The sequence below is a fragment of the Maylandia zebra genome, linkage group LG5 (assembly GCF_041146795.1).
Source record: "Maylandia zebra isolate NMK-2024a linkage group LG5, Mzebra_GT3a, whole genome shotgun sequence".
NCBI classification, from domain to species: Eukaryota; Metazoa; Chordata; class Actinopteri; order Cichliformes; family Cichlidae; genus Maylandia; species Maylandia zebra.
The window spans coordinates 31,082,160-31,107,951 of NC_135171.1; the positions used below are offsets into that span (position 1 = coordinate 31,082,160).

The 25,792-nt window shown below is 41.7% G+C and overlaps 1 protein-coding gene across 2 annotated transcripts; it reads left to right on the forward strand.

Moving 5' to 3' along the window:
• Nucleotides 1-1,136: 1,136 nt before the first annotated feature.
• ccdc71 (coiled-coil domain containing 71) lies at nucleotides 1,137-23,836 on the forward strand. Of its 2 annotated transcripts, none has more exons than XM_004547376.5 (2): nucleotides 1,137-1,389; nucleotides 20,027-23,836. In XM_004547376.5, the coding sequence occupies exon 2, from the start codon at nucleotides 20,037-20,039 to the stop codon at nucleotides 21,108-21,110; it is 1,074 nt and encodes a 357-aa protein (XP_004547433.1). In that variant the 5' UTR covers nucleotides 1,137-1,389; nucleotides 20,027-20,036; the 3' UTR covers nucleotides 21,111-23,836. The 2 variants fall into 2 exon arrangements, with proteins under 2 accessions (XP_004547433.1, XP_076740315.1); XM_076884200.1 differs by lacking the exon at nucleotides 1,137-1,389 and adding an exon at nucleotides 1,844-1,963.
• Nucleotides 23,837-25,792: the final 1,956 nt, after the last annotated feature.

Consider the following 25,792-nt stretch of genomic DNA (forward strand, 5'->3'; position numbering starts at 1 on the left):
TCCATCACTTCCATTGAAACTATGACTGTTCAACGAATTTTTGCCAATTGTTTGGCGAATATACATTTTTCTCAAAGGGATAGACAGTTACTGGGCGATACTGACCATCAAACTCCAGACCACTCTCAACCAGTCTGTGAATACCCATTTTTCACTCATGGTAGCCGTTTCCAGCTGCTCGCAGACCAGTTTCCAGGGGTGTGTGAGTGTGGTGTTATTCACTAATCCCTATGTCATCACCATTATTGTAACACGTTCAACATGGCAGACAAGCTAACATTGCATGGTTGCATGTAATGTTAGCTGTGTCTGGAAAATCTAAATATGACTGTAAATCTTTTTGCAAACACAGATCTCGCCATCTGGTGGCCTTCAGATAGAGTGTAAGTTAAGGAGGTTCTGGAAGCTATGTCCATGTTTTATATGTTTTATAGTGTTTATGGTTGCCACTACATTGATAAATTTGCTCAACTTGCGTATATATATATATATATATATAAAAATTCCCCGCTTGCCCCTGCGAGTGGTCCTCTACGATAGGCCTGGGAGCTTGAGGGTCCTGCGCAGTATCTTAGCTGTTCCTAGGACTGCGCTCTTCTGGACAGAGATCTCCGACGTTGTTCCTGGGATCTGCTGGAGCCACTTGCCTAGTTTGGGAGTCACCACACCTAGTGCTCCGATTACCACGGGGACCACTATTACCTTCACCCTCCACATTTTCTCGAGCTCTTCTCTAAGCCCTTGGTATTTTTCGGGCTTCTCGTGTTCCTTTTTCCTGATGTTGCTGTCATTCGGAACTGCTACATCTATCACTACCACCGTCTTCTTCTGTTTGTCTACCAGCACCATGTCCGGTTGGTTTGCCACCATTTTGTCTGTCTGTGTGTATGTATGTGTATGTGTATATATATATATCTAACGAGAGAGAGAGATACAGATATATAGATATATTCTTTTTATTTATTTTTTGTTAAAATAAAGTAAAATACAGTAGCAGCTTTACTGTTAAACGCCATGCTTGCCCAGAGATTTGTTAGCTACAAAGACAAAAATGGCAATAAGCCCCGCCTACCCGTGACATCAGAGCACAATCAATATTTTGGATTTTGGAGGGGGGGTAGTGTGCGTTCCAGTTAATTGTTGCACTGTGAAATACACTTTTTTTCTGAGTTTTGTTCAGTTAAACCCGGGATTATTTCCCAGCCGTTTATGCCCGTTCCCCACCCCCACCCCTCGGCGGGGTTAACAGAGCCCGCCCTTCTCTCCCCAGCAGCCTCCGCCTCTCTTCCCTGGTCTGTCATCCACACCGCTGTTGTTGCAGCCATTTTACCGTGGAGCGTCGGCAGGCACAGCGACCACCGGAGGATGCCGAGGGAGCACCGTTAAAAGGTAATTCCGCTTTTTTCACGAGCTCTTTAAATTCAATGGGTAATCTTTACATTTCTGACCGTGCAAATGCGTCGGCTACTGTCTGACGAGTGGAGGCCCAGCCGGCAGGAGGGAGCTCAGGGAGCCTCAACAACTCGTAGCTGCTCAAAGAGAAGAAAGATCGTTGGGAGAATGTTTGGCGAGCGAAGCTTTCTGCTGCCACTTCACATATCCGTGCGAAAAATGGCGACGTCTCCTATGAGACTGCTGAAAGTTGTAATATAAGCTTACATGCGTTGGCTTCGTTTGATCCAAGTTTAAGCGCGCTGTAAAAGCAATGTTTTTGTATAAATTGGACTGACTCACGTTGGCGCATTCGGCAAGGGGGCGCACGAGAGCAGCGCGAAGAAGGGGGGGGGGGGGCTCGAGAGCTTATTTACCCGTCGATATTTCCGTTTAATCATTAACTGGCTAGCCTGTTTTTAAATGCGTTCTGTCACTTTTTACTTAATAGGAACAACATTTTTGAGCTTCTTTATTCATTCTAATTAATTAAACATGACTTTAAGTCCATTAGTGTACTGTTGAAAATAAGGTAAGGCTAGCTGAACTTTTTGTTTGGGGCAAGTCACGCCCATCACCCAGCAATCCGATTGTTAAGTGATGACGTGACGAATCCTACTTCCGGGTCTAAAGTAGTCTGCGTTTAATATGGCTTTTGTGTTGTTAACATGTTTAATGTTATGTATTTTCTTCTATTTAATCTCAAAAAGCTCCTAAAACAGTCAGTGATCACTGTTGACCTCCCTCGGCTTTTATTACCGCTAATCATTTATTTAAGCTCGGTTTTTAAAACCTTAGGATGTAACTACAGCCCATCCCATGCAGTAGTATATGAATGACTAACCTCGTATTGTGGATGGATTATCTCAGTTGTTCTCCTGGCTGAAGTTTGGTCCTTTTATAGCATCCTGCCATGCGATTACATTTGTTCCTGACCACCGAGAACACTCACGTTAACTTTTATGGAGTGGAAAAAAAGTTAGCTTGTTTATATTATGCCAACATAGCTGTGTCGCTAGCGGTCACGTAGCACATCGTTATATACCAGCTAGCCCAACTTCAGTAACCCTACAAACGGCACTGCTGTTTAGTTTTCTGTCTTCATTTATGCTGGAAGTGATAACAGAGCTGTACGTTTTAATTTGTTTCCAAAACCCCGCAGTCAGGACATGCTATATTGTATTTAGATAGAAGCTAGCAAGCTAACTCCCTGCTAACTTCTAACTCCGTTAAATGTCATGAATTCCGTTTTCATGGATGCCTGGATGTTAAACTCAATTGTTACACCTGGTAGAGCAGAACGCTGATCATTTTATTAAAGATGAAAGACTTTAGACAGTTTTTCAACTCTCAGTAATGCCATAGTGATCGTTTGATATATGGACCTGCAGCGGAGTTTAGGTCCAGACACGGCTAGTGACGTCAGACTGAACAACCGGATAAGTTTGGAGCGTTGTCAGTTTCATATTGCTAGCATTCATTTATAGTTTCTTGTACTCATTTTCCTTTTTAGGCTTACAAAAGTGTGTTCATGCCAAACAGAAAGTAACTTAAGCTTCATGTTACATCTACTGTTTGTAAAAACCTTAAGATATTTGTTTCGAGCAGCTGGTGGGAGGTGAAGTAGGACTCCTGCTAGGTGGAATCAAGTTGCAGAGCAATGACACAAGTTCGTACACAAATGTTCAGTTTAACTTCTTTGTTGTTGGGTTTTTTTGTGCTCATTAAGTCTACGCTTTAAGTACATCATAACCACAAAGCTCTCAGAAATCCTACGTTGTAACCTGACATGCATCTACACATTACATTGCCCCAACCCGCAACTATTATGATTGGTCTTCTCAGTACTGTTGATTCCTCATTTGTTCTTCTGGTGATTTTATGTCACCACTTTTAGATTTTTATTTTATTTTATTTCTTCAGTAAAAGAATACAAATGTCTGCCTCGACAGAAAGGCTCTGATAGTAGCAAATTCTTGAAGGCTGGTTGCCAAAACTAGCTAAAATGTTTGCAGGGAATGTTGAAAGTGGAAAAATTTGAGCAGTGAATATAAATATATTTTCTTTAGAAAAATATTAAAACCTGACCACAGCAAAGAGTGGGCCTCTTCGTCCGGGTTAGGTATTTAAAAACATCTTGGTGAGTGTTAGGATTAAAACTACTCTGAATTAGGATGTTGTGGTTTGGGTTAAAATACTGTCGTCACTACTTGGTGTTGGGAGCTTCTTTTTTTTTTTTTTTTTCTTTTTTTCATAAATAGAGGCGAGATTTCAAGGAAAAATACAGTTCAGTTTTTAATGGGAATTGTTTGACAATTGTGTTAGGTTGGTATCATGCTAGCTTTACAGAATGAAGTTTGGATTGGACTTAGCTTTTGTTTTTTGAAGGAGTTCCACACAACGCTAGCTGTGTGGTCACTTCAGCACACACGGCACTTGAACGAGCCCTTTTCCACTGACTCGGGTCAGCTTCACATGACTCAACTTGGTTTTTAGTGTTTTCCTTTAGGATGTACTATTTGGTACATGGTACTTTTGTAATACCTACTCTGCTGGGATTCCAAATGATCTGAGGTAATCCAAAAGTCAGTAGACTGCCGATTTGGTACATGGTGGCAGCACGTGAGCCATGAGCGTGACTGCGTTACAAAAATCAAAAGCATTATTTTGCAAACCTGGCAATGAGGGGACTGACTACACAACAAAACAAAAACTGTGGTCACTGTCTGACAAAAAGCCATACAACTAGCAGCAGAATTGCCTCGATGTCCTTTATTGCTGTACTGTTCATGTCGCATAAAAATGACGTTGCAGGACTTTAGGTTGCATATATAATGACCTCACAAGCATAATTACAGGGTTCGTACGGGTGCTTGAAATCCTTGAAAATGCTTGAATTTTAATGTTGTCTTTTCAAGGTTTGGAAAGTGCTTGAATTTCAAATGTGGTGATTAAAAGTGCTTGAAAGTGTAACTGTATTTCATTCACCACAAATAACTATCTGAATAGTTTTCTTGTCAGATAGAGAACTAAAATGAGTCGCAAAATGTAAAAGCAACATATCTCCGCCTGGGCTGCCTTACGTCAGTTTCAATGTGTGACCCCGCCCCTCCCTCGGCCAGTTGGTGATGAGTGCGCTAACATACCTGTAGGTCGCTGTTTTAATGAGTGTTTGATGGAAAACGACAATGGCGGAGTTTGTGCTCTCTAGTCGCATGATAGGTGAGTCCTAGTAAATAATTTTCCAGTACGTGTACGTTACACATGCTATTTTTTTAAAATTATGATTATTATTTTGCTAGCTATCAAACTCACTGGGGAAATGATTGAAATGCACTGAGTGATGCAGTATGGCAGCGCTATTATGAAATATGCTGTGAACTTAGCTAACATTACTTAGCAGTAATGTGAGTTAATTTACTCAAGTGAAAGCTTTAAACATTAGCCCGATACATAACTAGCCAACTTAAGGCTTTCTGATTAACCCTTTGGGGTTGACAGACCCAGAGTCTCCATTTCAACTTGGGTTGAATGTGCGGACTTCAAACTATATACCAGTTTTTAAATTATGTTGATAGGCCACGTAAAACCGATGTGTTTTTTTTTTTTCTGAATAAAACAGTGGCGTTTACTCTGGGAAGAAACGGTTAAAACGCAGTTTTCTAAGGAGAGTGCTAGAAAACACGCTTTGCTTGTGAGTGAAAAAAGAAAAAACACTCCTTCCATATTGGTGGAAAAATGTACCATGTCGACCAATCAAAAAATGATATTGCAACATGTGGCATTTGGTTATTTGGGAAGAGGGGGAAGTTTTAGGAGTGACCGGCAAGAGAGAGAGCGAGCGAGTGAGTGAAAGAGAGAGTTTTGATACATGAGAGATTTGTGACGTTTATCGTGTTTGGAGTCTCAAGTTAGTGTGTTGTCTTGTGTAGTTAGTGTGTAGTGTAGGCGTTGTTTTGTTTTGTGTGTCAGTTCTACTAGTGAATGTCACAATTGCTGCAAAAAAGCCACCAAAGGCAGATTGCAGTGTAAATGCTGAGTGACACACCTGCTGTCAGACCTGCAGGTTTATCCCTGTGCTGTTCTCATCTGTTTTATAGTGGACACAAACTATTTTTTGGAGTTGCATAAATAATTTGTGTGCCTTCTTATTTGATGCAGAACACTTGATTGTTCTCTAAATAGTTTTAAATGGTTATATAAAAAAACGTCTGAGCCTTGGCTGCATTTTTAGGTAAATAGTACCATATAACTTTGTTGTTTGCAAAGCTTGTGCATATTTTTTTTTTAAATGTACAATTTCTATTTGCATTACAAGTTATGAAAATGATTCGTTAAACATGGCTGTGGTTTTTACAGTCTAAAATATCACTTTCTACTCGTATTTTAAATTTTGTCTGAATTTAGATAAATTGTGCTGATACAGTTTGTCAAAATGAGAAAATAACAGATTGGCAAGATGAACAGGTGAAATATAGAGGCCAAATCAAAAGTAGTCAAAAACAGCCAATTATACCCTGGACTCCAGAGGGTTAGAGGCTAAAAGCAAAGTTGTCACCAAGTACTGTTTATATTTGTGTGTATTGCTGCAGCTTTTTTGAGTATTAACTTGGTGCTTTTGGGTGAAGTAATGGTAATATGAGGGAGCGATCCATATGGTCACAAAGAATAGCCACTTGTTTCTGTGCTACCAAAGTTCCCCGGCTTTCATTCTAAATGTGTTTATCGTCAGCACCTACACATTAAACTACTTAAACATTATAAATGTCTTCAAGCTCACACTGAGGCCTGTGGGGCACTATCCAGCACTGAGACTGTAGACACATTTATGTGTTTTTGTATATGAATATTTCATACTTTAAGGTAGGGGTGGGCGATATAAACGATATACAATAGAAACGATATAAAGTTGGCCAACAATAGAGCGGTATAGTCATAATCTCTATCGCGATAGTGCATGTTGATGATGTCATCAAGCTGCGCCTGTTTTGGTCGAAAGCATCGCAGTGGCTCCAACCATTATCATCTGCAAATTATGCCAACAGTCATAGCAAAGAGATGAAGCACTTTTGAAATATGGGGAAAGCCAAAAACTGCGCTTCCTCCACTTCCGTAACATTGACACATTAATCTTGAATTCTCTCGCAGCAGTTCTATTCCCATGTTGTTGCAGTATATTAATAACTAATCTTGTATTGTGGATGAATGATCTCAGTTGTTCTCCTGACTGAAGTTTGCCCCGTGTATAGCATCCTGCTATGCGATTGCATTTGTCCCTAACCACCAAAATCCCTCACGTTAACTTTTATCGAGTGGAAAAAAAAGTTGGTGTTCATCCTCTAGCTTCACTGTGCTAATGTTATGCTAACATAGCTGTGTCGCTAGCAATCACGTAGCACAACATTATATACCAGGTAGTCCAACTTCAGTAACCCTGCAAACGTCACTGCTGTTTAGTTTTTCTGTCTTCATTTATATCGGAAGTGGTAGCAGAGCTGTACGTTTTAATTAGTTTCAAAAATCTCTCAGTCAGAACATGGTATGTCATGTTTAGGTGGAAACTAGTGAGCTAACTTCCTGCTAACTTCTAACTCCGTTAAATTTAATAACTTCTGTTTTCATGGATGCTTGGATGTTAAACTTAATTGTTACACCTGGTAAAGCAGCAACGCTGATGATTTTATTGAAGATTAAAGAATTTAGACAGTTTTTAACTCTGTGTTCGTTTGACTTTGGGACCTGAAGAAGACGGAGTTTTGGACCCAGATTATAGTGATGGGATTTCCGGCTCTTTTTAGAGAACCGGCTCTTTTGGCTTGGCTCTTTAGGTTGTTTTGTTGATTTAATTAATTTATTATTAACAATAATATAAAATTATGCACAAAAGGAATTACTAATGTAAAAAAAGTGGTTTTATTTATATATGTTTATATATAAATATGTGGTGGCCCCTAGAGACAAAGCACGTACAAACTGCAAAACACTTTTTTTTTTTTTTTTTTTTTTTTTTTTAGTATTTTATTTGTTCCTGAGTAAATCGGTTTGGCTGAGATTAAAGTTATAGTTTTTACATCCATCCATCTTCATCCGCTTTATCCGAGGCCGGGTCGCGGGGGCAGCAGCCTAAGCAAAGAGGCCCAGACCTCCCTCTCCCCAGCCACCTCCTCCACCTTATCCGGGGGAATACCAAAGCGTTCCCAGGCCAGCCGAGAGATATAATCTCTCCAGCGTGTCCTGGGTCTGCCCCGGGGCCTCCTCCCGGTGGGACATGCCTGGAACACCTCACCCAGGAGGCGCCCAGGGGGCATCCTTGTCAGATGCCCGAACCACCTCAGCTGGCTCCTTTTGATGTGGAGCAGCAGCTGCTCTACTCTGAGCCCCTCCCGGATGGCCGAACTTCTCACCCTATCTCTAAGGGAGAGGCCAGCCACCCTTCGGAGGAAGCTCATTTCTGCCGCTTGAATCCGCGATCTCGTTCTTTCGGTCACTACCCACAGCTCGTGGCCATAGGTGAGGGTAGGGACATAGATCAACCGGTAAATTGAGAGCTTCGCTTTTACACTCAGCTCCCTCTTCACCACGATGGACCGGTGCAGCGTCTACATTACTGCAGCTGCAGCCCCAATCCGTCTGTCGATCTCCAGCTCCCTTCTCCCATCACTCGCGAACAAGACCCCGAGATACTTGAACTCCTCCACTTGGGGCAGGAACTCATCCCCGACCCGGAGTGGGCACTCCACCCTTTTCCGGCTGAGAACCATGGCCTCAGATTTGGAGGTGCTGATCCTCATTCCCGCTGCTTCACACTCTGCTGCGAACCGTTCCAGTGCGAGCTGGAGGCCCTCACCCGATGAAGCCAACAGAAACCACATCATCTGCAAAAATCAGAGATGAGATTCTGAGGCCACCAAAGCGAAAGCCCTCCGCCACTTGGCTGCGCCTAGAAATCCTGTCCATAAAAATTATGAACAGAACCGGAGACAAAGGGCAGCCCTGGCGGAGCCCATCACCCACCGGGAACATATAGTTTTTACACAGCTGAATAAACGTCAAGCAGACAACTGATTATTAGAAGTGTGAGATGCTCTAGAATATACTCTGGTGTCCCGTTATATTTTAGATAGCAAGGAGTTTATTAAACTTCACCGAAACGATCTGCAAATTTCATTAAAATGTAATAAACTATCATCTTGTCTTTATTTTTAGTTAGCACATACCTTAAACACTTAAAGCTGTAAGCTAATGATAGTTATATAAGAGCAGATGCATGCTGGTGCAATAAGCTGTACATTTTACGTCCAATGGATGCATGATCTGATTAGTCAACTAATCGCAAAAATAATCGGTGACTAGTCGACTATCAAAATAATCGTTTGTGGCAGCCCTAATTGTCACACATCCCTGAGTGCATCTTGAGTTACAGCTGGTGTATAGGTGACTTACAATGCAAGGCATATAAGCTAATTTGAATTCACTAAGACTCAAGATTCCTTGTTACAGGACTATGGGATTATAGTTCTCTGGCTTTTCTGTGTTGTGCAACCTGGATAAATATGTTTTAACAAACGGAGTCTAGTGATGTTGGGGAAAAAAAAAACCTAGTAAAGGATTAATAGTTCTTTCACCTTTTGATGTTTAAGCAAAATTTCTACCACTTGTTATTTGATGGATCTATAAAATATTTATGTGCTTTCCAAAACCTTTCATGTTAGTGAGCTGCACAGAGTTAAAATTTTGTCTGGAAATATTTGGACAGAGACAATTGCCATAATTCTGCTGTATTACCAAGCATTGAGTTGTCTTCTTTGTAATTATACTTCTTCTACTTACCCTAACTGTTCTCAGTTTCTTGTTTTGTTTTAGGTTTTTTGTTTTAAGGCGTACTGTGTCCGGTTGCTTCAATAATTGGCATTGTGTGCTTCAGATCATGAGCCAATAGTTTGAATCTTGTAGTGAGTCTTATGCATTTTCTCCAAACGTCCTCCATTCATAACAGACTTGGATGACGGCCTGATTCGTGCAGTCTCCTCTGAACAGTTGATGTAGAGATGTGTCTGCTGCTAGAACTCTGTGTGGCACTTATCTGTGCTCTAATCTTAGGTGCTGTTAACTTCGGATTTCTGAGGCTGGTGACTTAGATTATTTTTATCCTCAGCAGCAGAGGTGACTCGTCGTTAATAAATGCTAAAAAGAGACCAAGAAAGAATCAGAATCAGAAAGGGGTTTATTGCCAAATGTTGAGCAGGTTTACAACATTAGGAAATTGCTGCGGTGCTTCAGTGCAAACATAGTGTCATAAATAGCACTTAAATAGACATGAAAAAATAAAAGTAAGGATAAGAATTAAAAGTGCTACGTAGAAAGATATGTGCATGAGCTATGCATGAGATATATACATGAGAATAAGAATTAAGAGTGCTACGTTGAAAGATATATACATGAGTGCAGGTGGTGATCAGTGCCAATCATGGAATGATGCAGTGAACACAGCGTAGGGTCATGTGTTAGTAGCGGGAACAGTCATATGGTTATTGTTCATGTGTCCAACAGCAGAGGGGAAGAAACTGTTCTTATGGCGAGAGGTTCTGGTGCGAATGGACCGGAGCCTCCTGCCTGAGGGGAGCAGGTCAAACAGACTGTGTCCAGGGTGAGAAGGGTCAGCTGAGATCCGAGCTGCACGCCGCAATGTCCTGGAGGTGTACAGGTCCTGCAAAGATGGGAGTCTGCAGCCAATCACCTTCTCAGCAGAGCGCACAACACGCTGCAGTCTCTGTTTGTCCCTGATAGTGGCTCCAGCGTACCACACGGTGATGGAGGAGGTGAGGATGGACTCGATGATTGCGGTGTAGAATTGCATCATCGTCCGTGTTGGCAGGTTGAATTTCTTCAGCTGCCTCAGGAAGTACATCCTCTGCTGGGCTTTCTTAATGACGGAGGTGATGGTGGGCTCCCACTTCAGGTCCTGGGTGATGGTGGTACCCAGGAAGCGGAATGAGTCCACAGAGGTGATGGGGGTGTCAGTCAGGATGATGGGGGGGGAGTGGGGCTGTGTGCTTCCTGAAGTCCACAATAATCTCCACTGTCTTCTGGGCATTCAGCACCAGGTTGTTGTGGCTGCACCAGGACACCAGACGTTCAACCTCCCTCCTGTAGGCAGACTCATCCCCGTCCGAGATGAGTCCAATAACGGTGGTGTCATCTGCAAACTTGATTAGCTTGACAGACTGGTGGGTGGAGGTGCAGCAGTTGGTGTACAGGGAGAAGAGCAGAGGAGAAAGAACACAGCCCTGAGGGGAGCCGGTGCTGATGGTCTGGGAGTCCGAGACATTCTTTCCCAGCCTCACATGCTGCTTCCTGTCCGTCAGGAAGTCAGTGATCCACCGGCAGATGGGATCAGGCACATTCATCTGGGAAAGCTTGTCTCGGAGATGGTCTGGAAGGATGGTGTTGAAGGCAGAGCTGAAGTCCACAAACAGGATCCTGGCGTAGGTTCCTGGGGAGTCCAGATGCTGCAGGATGAAGTGTAGGGCCATGTTGATGGCGTCGTCTACAGACCTGTTGGCTCTATATGCAAACTGCAGGGGGTCCAGGAGGGGGGCCGTGAGGGTCCTGAGATGGGAGAGAACTAGGCGCTCAAATGACTTCATGACCACAGATGTCAGAGCCACGGGTCTGTAGTCATTTAGTCCAGTGATCCTAGGTTTCTTGGGGACAGGGATTATGGTGGAGGACTTGAAGCAGGCAGGCACATGACATGCCTGCAGTGAGGAGTTGAAAATGCCAGAAAACACTGGGGCCAGCTCGTTTGCACAGTGTCTGAGGGTGGCAGGAGACACGCCGTCTGGGCTGGGAGCTTTCCGAGCATTCAGGTTCTTAAACTGCTTCCTCACATCTGCTTCATGAATATGAAGAGTTGTGGTGGGAGGAGGTGGTGTGAAATCCTCTTTTGTGTGGGGTGAGGAGGGGGGTGTTGTAGGTGAACAGTTTGAAGGTGGTGATGGCTCTATGGAGGGGGGAGAGGTGGGGGAATTAGTGTCCAAAGTGCCTCTATTGTTGGGGCCGTTGGAGGTGTGAAGGCTGCCTGATGGCTCGTCAAAACGGCAGTAGAAGTCGTTAAGGGTGTTGGCTAAGAGCAAGTCATCAGTGGAGTGGGGGGTTTTAGGCTTGTAGTTTGTGATATTCCTAAAACCTTTCCACACAGAGGCAGAGTCATTCTCTGAGATCTGCTGCTGCATCTTCTCAGAGTGCTGATGTTTAGCAATGTCCACTTCTTTAGTGAACCTGTACTTGGCCTCTCTGTAGCAGTCCCTGTCTCCGCTTCTGAACGCCTTTCTCTTTTCCAGCCACAGCTTTTTGAGTTTAGGAGTAAACCAGGGTTTGTCATTGTTATAACTCACCCTGGTGCGTGATGGCACAATGCTGTCCTCACAGAAGTGGATATAGGAGGTGACAGTGTCCGTAAACTCGTCCAAGCTGTTAGAAGCAGCCTTCAATGTGTCCCAGTCTGTGGTCTCCAAACACGTGCGAAGCTCCTCCACAGCCTCGTTGCTCCACAGTTTTTTAGTCCTCACGACAGGTTTGGAGAGCTTCAGCCTCTGTCTGTACGCGGGGATTAGGTGGATCATGACGTGGTCAGAAAGTCCGAGTGAAGCGCGGGGCACCGCGCGATAGGCCCCGCTGATCGTGCTGTAACAGTGGTCCAATGTCCTCTCCTCTCTGGTCGGGCATTTAATATACTGCTTATATTTCGGAAGCTCATGGCTCAGATTGGCTTTGTTAAAGTCCCCAAGAGCAATGATGAGAGAGTCCGGGAATGTCCGCTCCGTGTGGAGAATCTGCTCCGCGAGTGCGCACTGAGCTGCCTGCGCATCTGCGTCTGGCAGGATGTAAACAGCGGCCAGGATGAATGAAGCAAACTTCCGCGGAGAATAAAACGGTTTGCAGTGGATAAAAAGATATTCCAGAGAGGAAGAGCAGTGCTGAGCAATCACTGTCACATCTGTGCACCAGCCACTATTGATGTAGAAGCAGAGACCTCCACCTTTGGACTTACCGGAGAGAGCGGCCTGCCGGTCCGCGCGCAGCAGATGGAAGCCCTCCAGCTTGAGCGCGCCGTCTGGGATGTTCTCACTGAGCCACGACTCCGTAAAACATAAGACACAGGAGGAGGCAAAGTCTCTGTTCATGCTTCTCATCAGGGCCAGTTCGTCTATCTTATTCCCGAGTGAGCGTACATTGGAAAGGAAGATCCCAGGAAGAGCAGTTCGCAGTTCGCAGTCCGCGTCTCCTCAAACGCACGAGTGCGCCGGCTCGCTTCCCTCTCTTTCGGCGTCTCGCTTTCCTGGTCAGAGTCAGCAGTAAATCTGCCGCAGATGCGACAAATATTGGAAATAAATCCACAGGCGTTGTAGTCCTGTAGTTAAGGAGCTCTTCTCTGGTGTACGAGTATCCAGAGGAGTGCCCAGACACAGAAGAAATGCACAAAAACAAAACAAAAGTAACGCACTGAAGCACCAGGGCGACCATACGCGGCGCCATCTTTGACTGAAAAAAAAAAAAGGGGTGTTGATGTGTCAGACAGGTGTTGTTCAGTGATCTTGCCTGGAAAAAAAACATGTATTTCAGTTCAAGTCAACCCCATAATAATAATAATTGTTATTGTTATTATTATTGGAGGGTTTTTGGTTTTCTGAGAATGGGTTAGGGTCCTCCATCGTAATGTACAAAAGGCTTGAAATTCAAATTTCAAAATCGGAGGACACATCAAAAGGCTGAGTTCACAACAAATCTTCAGTCAGAGTATCTTTTATCATTCCTCTCAATTCAAACAAATTGTATTTATATGGTGCTAAATAACCACAGCAGTTGCCTCAGCGTAGGGCTGTGCGATATGACCACAATCTTATATCCCGATATAAGAATTCTATCGTCCCGATAACGAAATGAATCACAAAAATGTAACATTTTCTGTAAATTCTGTGACTCTCGGGCAGCTGGTCTTGTGTAAAGTGTTTCCAGCTGCGCGTCATGTAGCTGGAGTCAAGTGTTTTAAACGATGCATGAAACTATACATTTTTAGACATAAGTTGTAACAGCCGCCGTTTTCTTTGTGTATTTATTACACGGCGTGCTGCGGGGAAAAGCCTGTTCTAACTTTTGAGTCTAAGGTTTATTTTTTAGCACCTGGCGGCTCCTTTTTACTTCTCATCCGTAAATAATCTGCTCTTTCACGTGATTTAGTTTATTTTGAAAAGTCTCAACAGGCTCTTGAGCTTTATTGTGAAAGGTTTATGTGGAACATAAACAACCGGATACGCGATGGTGTTATCGTCGTTGTTGCTAACCGCAATGCATAAAAACAGGTGCTTGTCCGTCTGTAGTGTGGTTATATAAAATATAAGAGAAAGAGAGAACTTTAAGAAATTAATATAGCCACTACAGTGACCATCAAAACGATGAAAAAATATTGCCGTAAACAGTTTATTTTGCGACACCACGAAACAAACGATAGCGTAAAATGAAACATTGGACGTTTTTATATCGTCATCCGATATATATCGTTATATCGAACAGCCCTAGCTCAGCGTTCTCTATATTGTAAGGTAGAGACCATAAAAGGGTCTTCAGTTGCAGTACTGCTGTAATGTCTACTGTGTGTGAGTGAGAGAGGGTAGTTTTCACCAAATCTATCTATTCCTGATTGTTAATGTCCTCTTGAGCACTTCGCCCAGGCTGAGCTACCTGAGGCTTTGTGGTAGCTTATGTCACCATGTTCAGACTCATGCTCCTTCAAAAGTGCAACAAACTGTCTGGGGTTCAGTGCCATGGCTTTGATGAAGCTAACTGTTTTAGTTAGTTAATTAAAATGTTGCTGACATAACTTTAGCACCGACTTGCAGAACACCTCCCGCTTATAATGCAAAAATACCAGTTTCAGTTCCGGGTTCCTTTCAGCCATATTATTTTGCATCCGCTTAAAAAGTCTGACATTTTGTCCTATCAGATTTTGACAGCAATCACTTTTAACACCTGCTACTTTGTCCCATTTTTGTTGTTTTGTTCCCTGGATGTGTAAAGGTTGCTTAAACGTACTTGTTGCTTTTGCAGCTTTGCTAGCAAAGGTTTTGTTATCTGTTCCAACTCTGCTTAAGTCAAGTTCTTGTATTTCATGGGGTAATCCGGTTGTTCTAGCTTTCTCAGCTTTCCAAACAAGCTGTACTAACTTAATCATGAGTCAGATTTTGTTGTTTGTTTTGTTTTCACCAAATTAAACCATTCAGGTGTGGAAAAACATCTTTATCACCTCCTAGGCAGTACCAAGCAGAATGATTGACAGCAGATAAGTGTTGAGTGATGTCTTAAGTTCTTACAGCACAGAAGAAAAATCTGCATACTTTAAATCTACTGCTGCTACAGTATTGTTTGAATAATACTCATAATTTTGGTATACAGCATGAACTTGGATGCGATCTGTCAAGTCAAGTTGGCTTTATTGTCACTGGCTACTTTGTCTTTGAGTGTCTGCTCTGGCGCATCAAATGAGGCACTTCTTGTTCACTGGTTAACTGGCCAATCCCGGACGTTTGTATCGGCCTGCTTAGACTTACTGCTCTATAACCACACAGCTGCATCGGCTGCTTGCAGCTGCATTTTCACTCTGAATGAAACCTGCAAGTGAAACGGCATCAACCAAATAGGCAACCAGTCCTTTCATTTGGTAGTAGTCTGTGTTCTAGTAATCTCACAGTCGACTAAAGCACATCCAGGGTGTGCTTAGATCGTGTATTAGATTCCTCTTCTTCCTTTTTTATGTGTTGTGTGTGTGTGTGGGGTTTTCTTTCAAAATTTTTTTTTTTTTGTGTGTGAGTTGGGCTTGGTTATATATATTTAGGGTATATTTTGTCTCCGATGTAACTTTGATTTGGAAAATGCTTTGAAATATCAAGCTCTGCTTTATAACTTAACATCTTAATCTTTAAGTTCACTGTTCACTATTTTTCCACAAGAGATAACTGTTGGAATTGGTTTAAATACTAGTATTGGAGCAAAACATACGGGTGGGCACAATTTTGGTATTTTGAAGACAAAGCGCATCAAATGTCTGTCACAATTCTGTTTGAAACTTGGTGGCTTTCCATTCAAGTTAATGGTCTTTTTACTCTGCCAAAAATGAAACCTAAAGCCAGTAGTGGTTAAAAATGTCTGTTTAGCATTTGGGGGGGCATTCTAGGTTAAAAAGACAAAGGGTTTTGTGTATGTGCGGCAGTGTTTGAGATCACTACCTCTGCCACGCATCATGTGATCATTAAAACGTCAGCTGAACACTCAAATCGTCTAGGTCCTCAGAGAAACAAAGTAAGTTTCAGGGGACTTGCAGCCAACTGAAGCATTTCAAGTCAATCGCTCTGGTGTTGAACCATTGAGATAGAACTGGAGAAAGTTACATAATACCCAAGTTTAAAGGCATTTTAGCATTTTTAGTAATGCACCCTGCAGTTTAAAAAAGAATGTGGTTTTTTTTTTTTTATGTTTTGCTTTTTTTGTCAACTAATTTAAGAGTTTCTCATGTAGTTAAAAACTTAAGTCATTGCAGTTGGTTGATGACCTTTGCTACATGTTGTTACTGTTTACTGTCTCTATAGAGATCGACAGACCACGTGACTTTCGCGCGTTGCATTGTAGGTACGAGTGGCAGGAAAATCAAAACACTGCATCAAGCGCTAGCATTTCCAGCACTGGTAACCATTAATTCTGCGGTTTTAATCCATACTTGCATTTTATTTGCCCCAGAAACAGTTATGTACAAAACGAAGGAGAACACGGCAGGTCCGTACAAAGACTTGACAAAAAGGCAAAAAAAAAAGGCAAGAGGAAAAAAATCAAAGGAGTGAAACAGTTAGACCCATACGAGCATACAGAGTGGACTAAAGACGTGAATCACCAATGAAAGGCTCAGAAAATGAGACTAAGAACCCACGCTGAAAATTTAAAAAAGTCTTTGCAGATGTTTAAAATTTAGCAAAAACAGAAATACTGTATTTTCCATTGCCGGTGTTTTTTGCACCTATAAGTGTTATTAGTAACCTTTTAGAAAGTGTTGTTAGCATGCAACAGTTTGCATATCAAAGTACAGATAAGCTTAAGCAAAACTGAAGCTGATGTTAAGGTGAGGTTGATAAACACAGTTGGCAATTTGGTAGGACTTGTTTCAGTGAAACATGGTCTCATGTGTTTAACCTAGATGAGTAACTACCATGTAGCAAGCAGTGGCAAGTCAGAGCTGTAGAGCTGACTATTAAAGAAAGAAAATGGGCTGGTGTTTCAGCATGCAGCAGTCATTATTCCAGTAGCCTTGTTAGACCACAGTTTGCAGTACCAAAACACATAAAATTGCTCTCAAGCTGATGGTAAATCACACACTTCTGGAATGTGGGTATAAATTTAGTCACTTGGAAGCAAATGGTTACAGAGGCTGACAGCCTTTAGCTGTGTTCTTTAAGGTTTTAATTACTAGGTGCCGATAAAAGCGACATAATTTGTGTTACTTCCACTGTATACCTACAAAAGAAGCCCAAACAGTATTTTGAATTATCGTGATAATTATTTTGAATTTTAAATCCTATTCTTCTATTTTATCTACCTAACAAAGAAAGAAGGACAAAAGACAAATTGTAGAAGAGAATTGGAGATGAATAATAACTAATTAAAAAATGGAGAGTCACAGGACAGCCAGTAGCCTAGGCTTTGCAGTGTCATTGGGGGAGAATTCAGAGTTACCTGAACCAGTGCTAACTACATGCTTTATGGAAAGGGGAAGTTTTAAGCCTAATGTCTTCATGCTTGCTCAATCATCCAGGTAAGGATATATTTAAAAAAAAAAGTTGAATCTGTTCATCTGGATGTAGTGTTTTCAGTGGAGAAGCATTTCGTCTCTCATCCAACTAACTTCTTCATTCTAGTAACTTGACTGAAGACAAAGTGACTCCCACTGAAAGAAGTGCTCTCTTGGGGTGATATGATACTATGAGGACTTTAAGATAAGATGGGACCTGATTATTCAAGACCTTGGATGAGTTAAGGATTTCTTGATTCTATTATGGATTTAACAGGGAGCCAATAAAGAGACGTCTGTATCGGAGAAATATTATCGCTTGATGGTCCCTCTCAGTACTCTTACTGCTGGCCAAGGTAATACCATCCAGAATAAGAATCGGACACAAACATTTTTGGCCAAGAATAATGACTTAAGTTTTTTGTGAATTTAAAAAAATAACTTGCATTAAAAATTTATAAGTCATCCAGGTTTTTATGTTTTAACGACATACTGGGAGTTTAACTAATTGGTGTGTGTCGTCTGGGTTCATGGATAGATAAAGCTGCAAGTCGTCTGCATAGTAATAAAATATATGCCATGCCTTCTGATAACACTGCCAAAGGGAAGTGTTACGTTGATCCCGGTGAAGACCAGTGTGGAATTTAATTTGCCTTATGTATTTTAAAAAAGGAGAAAAAAAAAAAGGACTTATTTGAGATCATTAGATCAATATCATTCAAAACGGTGAAGTATCTTTAAATACCTACAGCACAGAGCGGAGTCCACTCTGAGGCTATGAAATCATTTAAGCTTCACTATGGTGAGATCTACTGCCAGCTTGAAGGCCTGTGGTACGCACTGGATTAATATAAAGAGGTTGAGCATATGTAAGCTTGAAGCATTAATAGTACGACGTCTTTGAGCAGTCTCAAAGGAATGGGGTCTAAAAGGCACGTCAATTGTTTGGAGGAAGTAATTGCTGAAGTAACTACTGAAGTTAACTCAAAGAGAAACCTACAGTTGTTATATTTATTTCAGTGATGAATAAGTAAGACTTTTGCAGTGTAGTAGCAGTTCAGGGTTGAAATGGCACATTAGCATGAGAGAGCAGATGTTTCTCTGCTAGACAAATGTACTGCGCTGTTGAGAGCTGTTGCATGAAGAAAGAATGATTTCCTGTCTTAGTGGCAGCGGGAAGTGAAACCACTTTCTTTAACACTTCAAGCACTCACTCTTCATTAAACAAGTGTTCAATTCAATTTTATTTATATAAAATTATATCAAATCATGTTTTTAATCTTGTATCATAATTTTTGGTTGAAATGATTAAATTACACCACCTCAGCTGATAAACACATTTAAAGTTCTCAGTTTAAGGAGCCAGGTGGAAACTATTACATGGCATGACCCATATACACCATTTGGTCTCATTGCTATAGAATAGCAGTGTCTAGTTCTTTTCAGAAAACACAATGTACAAGTATAGCAGTATTTCTACAAACTGGGTGTGTTCACAGAAATATGTTGTTTCTGACTTTTTGCTATGTAGTGCTGCAGATAAATTGTTTGGCCATTTCATGTCTTGAAATATTGTAAACCTTTATTTATTCATTAGTTTTTTGTTTTTTTTGTCTGTCTTTATGCCCTGGTTTCCAAAGTGCATAACGAGGCTTGATCTGAAGAGGTATAAAGGTGGTAAGGTGGCTCTGAAGGTTGATATTGTCTAATAACGAGCCAGCTCTCAATATTTGCTGTTCCAGCTGTATAGTGATGTCTGATTACACTGCTGCTGTCAGTAAACTGACTTCTCCCTCAAGCATTAATCTGCCTATTAAAAGTCTCCAGCCCATGTGTTCGCAGCTGCAGCAGTACATACTGATGTTAACATTTTATGTTCAGGCGCCTCTTATCAAAACATCTCACTGTGAGCTCAGCTGCAGGAGTCCGAAGGTCACAGCATCCAGGCCCAGGAGATAGCACAATGGTAGATGACTTCCCATGCATGGACAGTACAGAATCTAAAAAATGTACAGATGATAAAGATGATGCAGCATTTGCAGTTCTTGTAGTCAGTTTGCCCCAGTTTGAGACTGGGGAAAAAAAACGGTGTGAGAACCAGCGAGATGAATTGTAAAGTGCCCAGGGTTGTTCTCGCTCCTCAAAATCAGGCAAATGCTGCAAAACTGATCAGACAGCATATGATCAGTTTTGCAAATGATGAATGAAGTCAAAATTATTTAACAAACCAAATTTGGCATTGTCCAAACTAACTGACCTAATTGTATTTACACAGACTTAGATTATTAATTCAGTGGTACTAGAAGTTCCCAAATTTCTTTAAACTCTTTTGCTGTCAGTGATAATGTTTATATGTAGCATCAACCTCTCACAATAAAATGGAGATGTCGAGATGTTGAAGATCTAAAATGTATGGTATAAATATTTATTTTAAAGCCTGACATTGCTTTATCATTAAATTACATGATAGCTAAATCTTCAATCTTTTAATGGTGCCAGTAATAAGTTTTACGGACCATTTATAGGGATTTAATGTAATTGTAATGGAAACACAGAGACAAGGGCATAATTTTAATTTTGGCAGTATTGTGCAGAGAAAAGAGAGCTCTACATGTTTGATGGGCAAGTTAACGTATATTTTCTGGTCAAAAACGATGTGGAGTAGGACTTGAGGCATTGATCTGTCTGTATCGGTTATAATTCTTGAATCATTGTTTTCTGCAATTTGTTTTGATCAAATGTGGTAATTTTTTCTCCTGACAGAATTCAAGTCATGGCTTATGAGGCACAATGTTCCACGGTCGGCCGGCCATTGGTGTTTGCTAATGAAGAGCGGAGGGCTGTTCATTCCTGGTCCCGGATCTCATCAGCAGGACATAATGTCCTCCTAGATGCTTTGAAGATTCTCAGCCCAATGTCCCGTGACCTTTCAAGCACTGAGGAGCTTGTCACCTTCCTGCAGGAGCTAAGTGAGGAGGGTCACAAGCCCACCGTGCTTCGCAGCAAGGATGTGTATGACTACCGGTCGTGCACAAGCCAACCCCTGACTGAGGACATGCTGAGACCACCAAACAGGAATGTCAAACCCACAGCTAAGAGGCGGAGGAGAAGGCCTCTGACCAAGAAGAGGGAAGTTCACCCATCCTGGAACACCTCTGAGAGGAGCAACCCCAGGATTCAAGGCATTCGCCCTCCAGAACCATTGGTGGACCATCGCATTATCGTTTGTAGCAGGACACCCAGTCGGATTGTGGCAAATTCAAATGTGGACATGCAGCCGTGCCTCAGACTGACCAGTATTGAAGGTCTATCTGGCTTCCACACAGCCAGACTCCAAATCCACACTACTCCACACTCATCCTCTGAGGTGGCCTCTAGTGGCTTTTTACAGCAACAGTACCCGCCAGCGATTTCAGGAATACCTTCTCAGCCTTCTCAGAACGGTGACGGGGCACCCACCAAAGCTGTGGCCTTGTTCAGCCAGAAGACTCTGTCCTGCCCTATCCGACTAGATGGTGCTCTAATTGGAGACTCTGCACCGGTTTTGTATGCTAATGGTCGGGCATTCCCACAGACTGACACAGAGCTGACCAGCAACGGCTGGAGGAGCAATGGTCTCCATAGAGACGTTCATGGCCCCAAGGATCTGAACAACCCAACCCGGCAGAGAAATAGTTGGAAGGACAAGAAAAGTTTTAGAGGGAAAGTGATAAAGGTAGATGACTCTCGGTCTGTGGAAGAGGCCTGCAGAAAAGCGCAGAAGATACTACAGGTCAACCTTTCCCCAGTGATTCAGATCCAACCTCTCAACCATGTGCTGAGAGGCTTCAGATACCAGAACAAGTGACAATTCCTGTTTCTTTTAGCAGATTTTAGTGTTTTACAGTAGCCTCCACCGGGAGGTATCCGGTGTTGAAGATTGACAAGATGTTGATCTGTTTGTGGAACTGCTGGTTCCTGATGGAGACATCTGGGATTTAAAGGCATTTGAAGTTAGGTGGTATTTTCCTAGCAGGCTGGGAAATGACTATTGGCCAAATGCTGGTACATTTTCACTGTTGATGTTTGTTTATGCTACGCAACACTTCAAGCAAACATCCTTCTTTGCTTTGAGTTGTTTGGGACATAAGTGAGCTTGTACCAGAATCAGCACCTTTAACGGTGTAGAGTATTTAAACTCATTTGAAGTAGAGCGCCATTTTTTTTTTTTTTTTTAATTTAAATATAAAGGTTGTTTCGTCTTTCTTTTTTGTTTCCAACTTGCTATGTCACTCTGCAACACCACTGGAAAGAAGGAAAAAAGTGAAGCTAGTGCTGAGATAACCACCGCTGTTTAATTTCTATAAATAAACTAAATTAAAGGAGGGGAATTGTATCTTCCTTCTGTGAAGTTTTTGTTTCTGCTGGAAATCAGGACGGTGTTCTGTGCATGAGTACAGCATTGAACCAAACATTTAAAACTAGAGACCATCACAAAGTGTTCCTTAGGTTTAGAGAATCAGTAAACAAAAATAAAATGACCATTAAATAATCTTTGTCTTAAAATGACAAAATATGAATTGGTTGAAGAAAATGAGTATGGAAGAGTTCTCAGGTCTTGTTATCAGTCTTTTTGAAGGTACCGGTTATGGTGATATCCAGCTTCAAAGTTTATTCTAACTTTGCATGGTTCACAGTTCAAAATAATAAAAATAATTGAGTTATTTATTACACTGAGCATTTGTGCACTATCTGAAACCATCCAGTTTACCTAGATGGTTTGTAAGCCATCTTTCTTCTGATTGGCTGCCCTTCACATAGTTGGCAAAACTATTACCCACTTACATCTAACTTACTGTGATAAAGCCAGCCAAAGCTGGGTTGGAGATGGCCTTATAAGGACATCCTCTCTCACTTACATCACACAAAGCCAAGAGTGGAGTCATCTTGGTGCACTGGGATTAAAGGGATATTTTTTTATTTTTATTTTTTAAATGTTTGGTTAAATTGATCATGTAATGGTGTAAACCTATTATAGCAAATGAGAAAAAGCATAATAATTCCACACAGATTTCTGATAGTAAAAAAATTCAAGCTTAAATCTCAATATTTTCTCATGTTTTCTAAATTTAAAACCCAGGTTATACAACTTGATTTATAATTTTTAATTAATAATTTCATTTCCTCTACTTAGTGCGTGGCTCTGGTTTATACCCATGAGTTAAAACTATTTCACATGAGGGGGAAAAAAAGAAAAAATATCCAATGCATGTACTCAGGATCAGCTGCTGCTCCAGTTTCCTGTTTTCCAGTACCTAACAGGCAGAAAACAGAGAGGAGTCCTGATGGAACACATTTGTTTGACTGAGTTGGAGACATTTGTGGTGGAATGTGTTTACTTGAGTGGCAGGGCAGTTTGTTTCCTGTCCAGTGTTACAGCAAGTTTGATCTACTACCAGAACTCATGTTCTGTATTTTGTTGAGCTGAATTTGCCCAATTTGTTTTTTTTTTTTTGTTGTTTTTTTTAAACTTCCCAGCTTTGATTTGAGTGATGTCGCCCACCTTCTGACTAAACAAAATGCACTTTGACAGTGTGCCAGTGCTTTACTGTCACCTGTTCCTGACATGGAAGTCTTTAATGGTCTTTTCCGCTGCTTCATTTAGAAGATATCTGAAAATCTGATTTCTTTTAACTCCACACTGGTTTCCTCTACAGGTGCTAATCTTCCAAAGGTGGTGCTGAACAAAAAGATTAGTGCAACATAGTTTCTCGTCTTCTTAGTCAACTTGATGCATTTAAGAGCAGGAACTTCCTGTTGAGGGACTGATAGTTCGTCTGCCGGTTGGGATGAGCACGCCAAACCGCCTTTTGTGCTTTCCAAAGGGTTTCTACTGTGAGCAAGTAAGGAATCTGTTTTCATGTTAGTTGTGACAAACATCTGTATTTCCCTCCAGAAATCCACATTCCACTAGACAAATATTGTTGCGTGCCAACTTAAAAAAAAAAAAAAAAAAAAATCAGTTTGATATACATAAAAGATCTTAAAGTCAGTCTCCATAGATTTTCTGAAGCTTTTAGTGAACGCAAGACCATTAAATGAAGCTCTAAATCCAGAAAATGTAACTTAAATTCCACTGTCTGCCTGTACAATCCCAAGAAAATAGACTAATTTAATCTCCAGCCCAGTAAATAATACCTGTCTTTGGATTTCCGAAACACTGATGTTCAAATGCTGTTTTCTTATGTGGGATCTGTAGCAGAAAGAGCACATTAAATTTGATGATTGATCTAGCAATATGTAATTTAGGTTACAAAGTAAGATTGAGGAATTGGAAACATCCCCACGTTGTTTGAACTGAGACCACATCTGCTGTCTGGCGTCTGTCTTTGCAGATTACCCACATCTGTCCTGGTGAACTTTTTGTTCTGGGAGTCTGGTTTGTTGTACCCCCTCGCAATTGGTCTGTCTTGCTCATGCCCTTTTCTAGATCTGCTTTCTGTTAGTCTTGTTTGTGCAACACTTGTATAATATTGTATTTCCTACATGAACTTTGAAAAATGTTTTTGTTCAATAAAACTGATCTGAAATGTATCTGTACAGTCTTTTATCCACCTGTAGGTCCACTAACGCAGGTGCCCTATGATCAGACATTTCCTGTATATTTATCTAGTAACCCTAACTCAAATCCTGTGGTGTTAAAACATCTTGCTGTGAGGGGGGGAATCAAAACCTCTAATGGTTGAGCCACAACATTTAATTAATGATATCCATGTGTTTCTATGAATTTTTCCATTTTTCTGCTGCTTATGTGGGGTCAAGTTGTGGGTGCAGCGGTCTTAAGCAGACAAGCTCAGACATCGCTCTCCTCAGCCATCACCTCAAGGATATTGAGGCCTTCCCAGCTGAGGGAATCTCTCTCCAGCATGATCAAGCTCCTTACACTATCTCTAATTAAGAGCCAGGTAGATTTTTAGAGGAAAGTAATTTATGCTATCTCATTCATTTGGTCAGTAACTAGAACTTGCAGTCAGGATAGGAGGAAGGTGGAAATACTGACTGGCTGGTAAATCGACAGCTTCACCTAAACATTAATGCAGCGTCAGAGTAAAGAAAATTCTGTACAGAACTGTTGTAAAAGTGATAGCTCAGTCTCCTGCTTCACTTTTCCTTCATTCATAATCAAAACCTCCAAATACTCAGAACTCGTCATCTGGGGAAGCAGCGCCTCCCTGATCTCAAGTGGGCTCTTCACCTTTTCTGGCCAATAATAATGGCCTTGAATTGGAGGTGCCAATTTTCTTTCCCACCGCTTGAAATTCTGCCTCAAAATTGTTGTCACCACCTGAAGCCAACAGAAACAGATCATTGCAAAAAGCAAACACAACACCATGAGGCCACCAAAGCAAAAAAAAAAAAAAATTCTGCAATCTGGCTACATCTGGAAAATTTCCATAAATATTCTGAGCAGAACTGGTGACAAAGGACAACCATGGTGGAGTAAAACACCCACCGGAAATGGGTCGGTCATTAATGGCAATATGGACCAAGCTCTGCGTGTACAGGGATACATATAGGGTCTTGGGGTGAGCATACTAAACGGCGTCCAGAGGATGGTCTGTTTATTCAACCTCATCTCTGGTGCTGGTGACCACCTCTTAATTTTAAATACATGTAGAAATTGAGGGTTCTTGGGAGGGGCCATGCTGACACTGCTGTTATAGGGCTGTTTTGGTTGACACATCTCTACAATGTTGTGTGGAGATCAGGGGCGGTACCTCTGGACTGGTAGACCGGGGTGGTGATTCCCATCTTTAAGAAAAGGGGCCGGAGGGTGTGTTCCAACTATAGGGGGAATCACACTCCTCAGCCTCCCTGGGAAAGTCTATACCAGGGTGCTGGAAAGGAGTGTCCGTCTGTTAGTCGAACCTCTGATACAGGAGGAACAATGCAGTTTTTGTCTTGGTTCTGGAACACTGGACCAGCTCTTTTTCTCAAGGATACTTGAGGATGCATGGAAGTTTGCCCAACCAGTCTATATGTGTTTTGTGGATTTAGAGAAGGCTTTTGACTGTGTCCCTCAGTGTCCTGTGGGAGGTGCTTTGGGAGTATGGGGTGTTTTACCCATTTGTCACAGTACGGCTGTGTGCAGGCAGGAGAGGACCCAAACGCAAACTCACAGAGACAAAAGGTAAACTCAAAAAACACAGCTTTATTGCTGGCGTGGGACACGAAAAACAATACAAAATAAACTAAACTGGGAAAACTAAAGCACAGGGAAAAATCATACAGCTATGATGGAGACTACGACACTGACAAAGAGAAACACAGGGCTTAACTACACAGAGGGATAACGAGGGAATGAGACACAGAAGGAGGGCACAGCTGGGAGAAATCAGGACTGGACGAGACAGAGACGCAAAACTAGAAACACTCACATGAGGCATGGACCTTCAAAGTAAAACAGGAAGTATCACACAGAGACGCGAACTAGACAGTGGAGACAGCAACTAAGAAACAGAGACAAACCATAAGGCAGAGGTCTAAGAA

What these genes read in the sequence shown, in the direction of transcription:
- ccdc71 (XM_004547376.5), top strand. Translation starts at nt 20,037, where the DNA reads ATGGCTTATGAGGCACAATGTTCCACGGTCGGCCGGCCATTGGTGTTT.